This window comes from Brassica oleracea, chromosome C6, assembly GCF_000695525.1.
Source record: "Brassica oleracea var. oleracea cultivar TO1000 chromosome C6, BOL, whole genome shotgun sequence".
Classification (NCBI taxonomy): domain Eukaryota; kingdom Viridiplantae; phylum Streptophyta; class Magnoliopsida; order Brassicales; family Brassicaceae; genus Brassica; species Brassica oleracea.
Genome location: NC_027753.1, coordinates 5609531 through 5615036, shown reverse-complemented (window position 1 = coordinate 5615036; position 5506 = coordinate 5609531). Strand labels below are relative to the sequence as shown.

At 36.1% G+C, this 5506-nt stretch overlaps 1 protein-coding gene across 1 annotated transcript; it reads left to right on the top strand.

Annotated features, from left to right (window-relative positions):
• The first annotated feature begins 2794 nt into the window (after nucleotides 1–2794).
• LOC106298298 (RNA-binding protein 8A-B-like) lies at nucleotides 2795–4662 on the top strand. The gene is made up of 4 exons (XM_013734401.1): nucleotides 2795–3135; nucleotides 3391–3527; nucleotides 3980–4131; nucleotides 4406–4662. The coding sequence occupies exons 1-4, from the start codon at nucleotides 2871–2873 to the stop codon at nucleotides 4449–4451; spliced, it is 600 nt and encodes a 199-aa protein (XP_013589855.1). The 5' UTR covers nucleotides 2795–2870; the 3' UTR covers nucleotides 4452–4662.
• Nucleotides 4663–5506: the final 844 nt, after the last annotated feature.

Here is a 5506-nt window from a genome sequence, read left to right as displayed (position 1 = left end):
AGAAAAATATGGAATCGAAACAAAGTGAATGGCGTTGATGATTTTTTCTCATACTTTGTTTCAAAGGAAATAGATGAAGAGAGTGATGACCCTGAACCAAAATCTATCTCGGAATGTCAAAAGAGACATGATTTGATAAAATGGAAAGATGCAATACAAGTCGAACTTGATTCACTAAACAAATGAGAGGTATTTGGTCCTATTATAATCACACCTAAAGCTGTGAAACCAGTTGGGTACAAATGGGTTTTCGTTCGGAAACGAAATGAGAAAAATGAGGTTATGAGTTATAAGGCTCGTCTTGTAGCTCAAGGCTTTTCTCAAAGACCTGAGATCGATTATGAAGAAACATATTCTCCTGTTATTGATGCAATCACGTTTAGATTTTTGATGAGTCTTGCGGCTAATCAAAATCTAGAAATGCGTCTAATGGATGTTGTCACTGCATACTTATACGGGTCTTTGGACACTGATATCTATATGAGAATCCCTGAAGGATGTAAAATGCCAGAACCATTAAGTTCTAAACCTAAAAAGTTATGAACAATAAAATTGCAAAGATCATTATACGGTTTAAAACAGTCTGGACGCATGTGGTATAATCGTCTCAGTGAACATCTAACTAAAGAAGGATATGTAAATTGTCCTATATGCTCATGTGTTTTCGTCAAGAAAACATCATCTGTATTTGTTATCATTGCCGTATATGTTGATGACCTAAATATTATTGGGACTAAAGAAGAAATACAAAAGGCATCTGATTATTTAAAAAAATAATTTGAGATGAAAGACCTCGGACAAACAAAGTATTGTCTTGGCCTGCAAATTGAGCATTCTCAAAAGGGTATATTTGTACACCAGTCTACATATACGAAAAGAGTGTTGAAACGATTCAACATGGACAAAGCAACTCCACTTAGCACTCCTATGGTCGTCAGATCACTTAATGTTGAAAATGATCTTTTTCGACCACATGAACAAAATGAGGAGATAGTTGGTCCTGAAGTGTCATATCTAAGTGCAATAGGAGCACTTATGTATCTCGCTAATTGTACTCGACTCGGTATATCATTTTCCGTGGCAAGATTCAGTTCATCTCCTACGCAAAGACATTGGAATGAGATCAAACATGTCCTTCGTTATCTTCAAGGAACGATTGATTTAGGAATTAGGATTATTTTATCCTAAAAACACTAACGGAGAAATGGTTGGCTTTGCAGATGCAGGATATTTATCTGACCCTCATAAAGCTCGATCACAAACAGGGTACGTCTTCACGGTTGGAGGAACTGCTATATCATGGCGATCCCAGAAACAAACACTTGTAGCCACTTCCTCGAACCATGCTGAAATAATTGCTCTCTAGGAAGCAAGCAGAGAATGTGTTTGGCTCAGATCAATAAGTCAACACATCCTATCAAGTAGTGGGATCAACGTCAACTAAAAACCGGCAATCTTATACGAAGACAATGCATCATGTGTTGCTCAAACAAAGAAAGGATACATCAAAAGTGATCGAACCAAACATATTCCACCGAAGTTCTTCTCATATACCCAAGAACTCGAGAAGAATAAAGAAATTGAAATGAGATATGTTCAATCTTGTGACAATGCTGCGGATCTCTTTACAAAGTCATTACCAACTACGACATTTAGAAAACATGTTTACAACATTGGAATGCGTCATAAACAAGACTTGTAGTGATCGCCTACTCGAAGGGGAGCTTCTGAGTTGTACTCTTTTTACCTTGCTATGGTTTTTCCCACTGGGTTTTCCAAGAAAGGTTTTTAACGAGACAACTAAAATGCAATACAAAAAAATTAATGATGATAGTCTCCAAAGGGGAGTGTTACAAAAGTCAAGTTGGTTTCGTAAGGAAATGAAGATGGAGCCCATGCCATTAATGTTCACAGTAATATTTGTCGAATTAGCTGTCTATATAAGAGATTGTAATACATTCATTTTACTTTGCCCCTTTCGAACGTAATAACATCAACCTCTCATCTTTGGTATACTACTTCTACCTCTCATTTATTACGATTCTTATTCTTTCTAATTCTTCCTCTACCTTTTCTCATATTTACCTAACATGATCAAACAAATAAACACCTCATATATACGAAACACAAATAAAACAATATATAATATAATTATAACAGACCTTTTATTTGTGATAATTTTTGAATTTAGAAATCTAAAACTATAAAAAAATATTGTAATGAAAAATTGAGGACCCTCTGCATTTGCACCAAGGGCACACCCACAAAGCCGGCACTGTTGTTTATCATATAAGATAGACTTCACAATGCAAGAAATCCCGTAAGGTTCTAAAAACATCTCTGGGCATTTCCAAAACACAACCCTTGTCAATATTCTGCTCGTGCAGACCAAAAAGTAGCAAACACTATAAGCTTCACTTCCAGTAGAGTTTCAAAGATACAAAAGAGCACAATAAATGTACTTGTAACTTAGAGTTCATGTCTTTGAGCATCAGAATCACCTCCCTCTTGACTTCACCCGTTCCAATCCTTTCATTGAATATATCAGTCTCTCTCACCCTAAGCCTTAGAGTTTGGTTCTTGTAGACTGGAGCTTTAACATGACAAGATTCAAAGACTCTGTATACATCCCCAGATGAAGATTTACCAAACGGCCACCTTAAACTGCTTTTTACATTTGGATCAACTTGAAAAGGAAAATAATAAATTAGAGGCTACAGCCCAAAACAAGCCCATAAAAGGCCCATATAAGAGTTTTATAACCCACCAGTAGTAATATGAATATCTAAGCAAACAGACGCAAAGAGTTGGGAGGAGAGCAAAAAATACGGGAAGAGATTTGATAGACTACGGCGGCGGCGGCGGAAGTTATGGCGAACCTAGAACCCGAAACAGTCGATTTCGAGCCAGAGGAGGATGACCTCATGGACGAAGACGGTGCAGCAGCTGATCTTTCCCCACGCGCTGCGAATCCGCGGCTTAGGTCTACTATCGCCGGAGCGAACGACGATTCAGCTCAGAGGAAGACCAAAGGCCGTGGCTTTCGCGAGGAGAAAGATTCCGATCGCCAGCGCCGCCTTTCCTCCCGAGATTTCGATTCACTCGGTTCCGATGGTGGTCCCGGCCCTCAGAGATGTAACCTCTCTCTCTCTCTCTCTAGCTTAAGTTGATTGATTTGTTCTAGGGTTTCTCAGATACCCATGTGGCTAAGATTCGATTTGACCTAGAAAGCTTGCTCCTTTCTGCGAACATTAGGACGTAACATAGTTTCTACGAGCAAGATAAAATGTGAAACTTTGGTCTGATAGTATACATTGGTCTTGACTTGATGGTAATAAAGAGTTAGAAGAACTGTTTTGTGGATGATTTGTTGTCTTGGTTTATGTGTAGCCATCGAGGGGTGGATTATTTTGGTGACTGGAGTTCATGAGGAGGCACAGGAAGATGATATATCGAATGCTTTTGGTGATTTTGGGGAGATTAAGAGTTTACATCTCAATCTCGATCGCCGTACTGGTTTTGTCAAGGTATGGAGGGTTTCTTCTTTTGTTCTTACTGGCTTTTCGTGATAGTTTAGTAGCCTTTTGGTGTTTGCTGTTTAACCAAGCTAGTTTCTTTTGCTAATGTTAGATATTTTTCATGGTGGAGTTATGTTTTTTTAAGTGCAATACTGTTTTGTTCCAGATGATACTCCTATTTGATATTACTGTTTGTATTAATCAGTGTAACACTGATTAAATTAAAAAAGGTTAATTTTGGAATGTTAGACTACTGTTAATAAAAGATGTAACGTTTTTGTATCTCAGATGACTCTTTCCTCTTTAAACACACTTCTATGTGTCAATCAATAGCTCCCTTGTGTATCAGAATGGAAAGCCGAAGTAATAAGCTTTGTTTTAGTTACTTCAGTTATTTTATGATTATCTTCTGGAAATTGTAACAATCTTTCCCACTTCATTTTGTCTTCTTTGTTCTTTAGGGTTATGCTTTGATAGAATATGAGAAGAGTGAAGAAGCACAGAATGCTATCAAAGCAATGAATGGTGCTGAGCTTCTTACACAGAACGTCAGCGTTGACTGGGCCTTCAGCAATGGACCCAATGCTGGATCTTACAGGAGAAGGAACATGAGGTTTGTATCCTAATCTCTCTTTTGTATCGCCTCTCATAAACAAGTACGAGGAGTTTACTTTTTTTTTTGGTGAGATGAAATTGCAAGTATGATTAAGAACACCTACGTGCAAGTGAGAGTAGTCTTTGCTGCTTTATTTAGAGTTAAGATTGTGTATGTATGCTTATGTCTTAATTGTTGACAAAGTATGTGACTTTCTTTAAGTTGTTTGACCTTGTTGTTTGCGTTTTATTCATAGCATGGTTTTCATTCGATTCTTCTGTGGGTTTTACAGGTCTGGGAGGTCACAACGTTCAAGAAGCCCGAGAAGACGTTTCTGATTGTTTCATTTGGTTCCAGAGTTGTCTCCACATCTCTCTTTATTTGTGATTCTCTCTCTCTATCTGTAAGTCGTGAGTGTTTGGGCTCTTTTTCTCGGTTGCGTAGGTTTGGATATGTATTTGCGTTTTGAACACCATGAGAGATATGTTTCAATGCTTCTGGTTTGGGAGAAGAAAAAAATATTGGTTGAGGATTATGTTTTAGTTTTTATTATCAATATTGCTTTCATATATGGGTAGTTAGTGAAAATCAAAGAAGACCTTCTGTTACTACAGAAATTGAAACCAAATATGTTATCAGAAAGTCAACAAATCCCATAAATTAGTTGAGAAAAAATCGAGTAAAATAAATAAAAAGTGCTGGGAAGGCAACTTTGGCCACGGTAACAAAAAGTCAATAATAAACGTGTCAGTTCTACGCAGTTTTATGGTTGAGATGTAATAAATATAATGAAGGTTATATATGTAATAGATATTGAGAATTCGCACCAAAAAAATCTTAACTTTGCACGAATTACCAAAAGAAACATGAACTTTTGGGCTGACAAAAAAAACACCAAACTTTCATTGACTTTAGAATTAATTAACAATGTTTTCGCTGACTTGCCAATTTAGCACGTCGTCAACAAATTTAACAGAAATATTTGACATCGTTTATTGTTGGCGTTAAGTGAAACGGTCGTTTTACATGATTTGAAATTAAAAATATGTAGACCCATGGATTCGAACCCAGGTTGGTTGGTCAAATGGCAAAGTATTTTACCACTGGGCTACTGGCACTTTCAATGTACTTACTAACATGTTTACTTTTATTTGGTACATATTAAATATAAAAAATTCTCTAAAAACTTAATAAGATCTTTAAAATTTCAACTCTTCCGATCTCCAAAAAATTGAAAAAATAAAGAAATTTTTTATAAAATTAATTTTGAAATTAAAATAGAAAATAAAATTTTATTTTTTCTTTTCAAAAAAAACGCGAACTTTTCACGAATTGAAAAGAAAAAATACAATTTTATTTTTTATTTTAATTTCAAAATTAATTTTATAAAAAA

Excerpts from the sequence above, each read along its gene's own strand:
- LOC106298298 (XM_013734401.1), top strand. The coding sequence starts at position 2,871 with ATGGCGAACCTAGAACCCGAAACAGTCGATTTCGAGCCAGAGGAGGAT. Across the intron at positions 3,528-3,979 it reads GCCGTACTGGTTTTGTCAAG|GGTTATGCTTTGATAGAATA; the intron begins GTATGGAGGGTT and ends TTTGTTCTTTAG. Across the intron at positions 4,132-4,405 it reads TACAGGAGAAGGAACATGAG|GTCTGGGAGGTCACAACGTT; the intron begins GTTTGTATCCTA and ends TGGGTTTTACAG.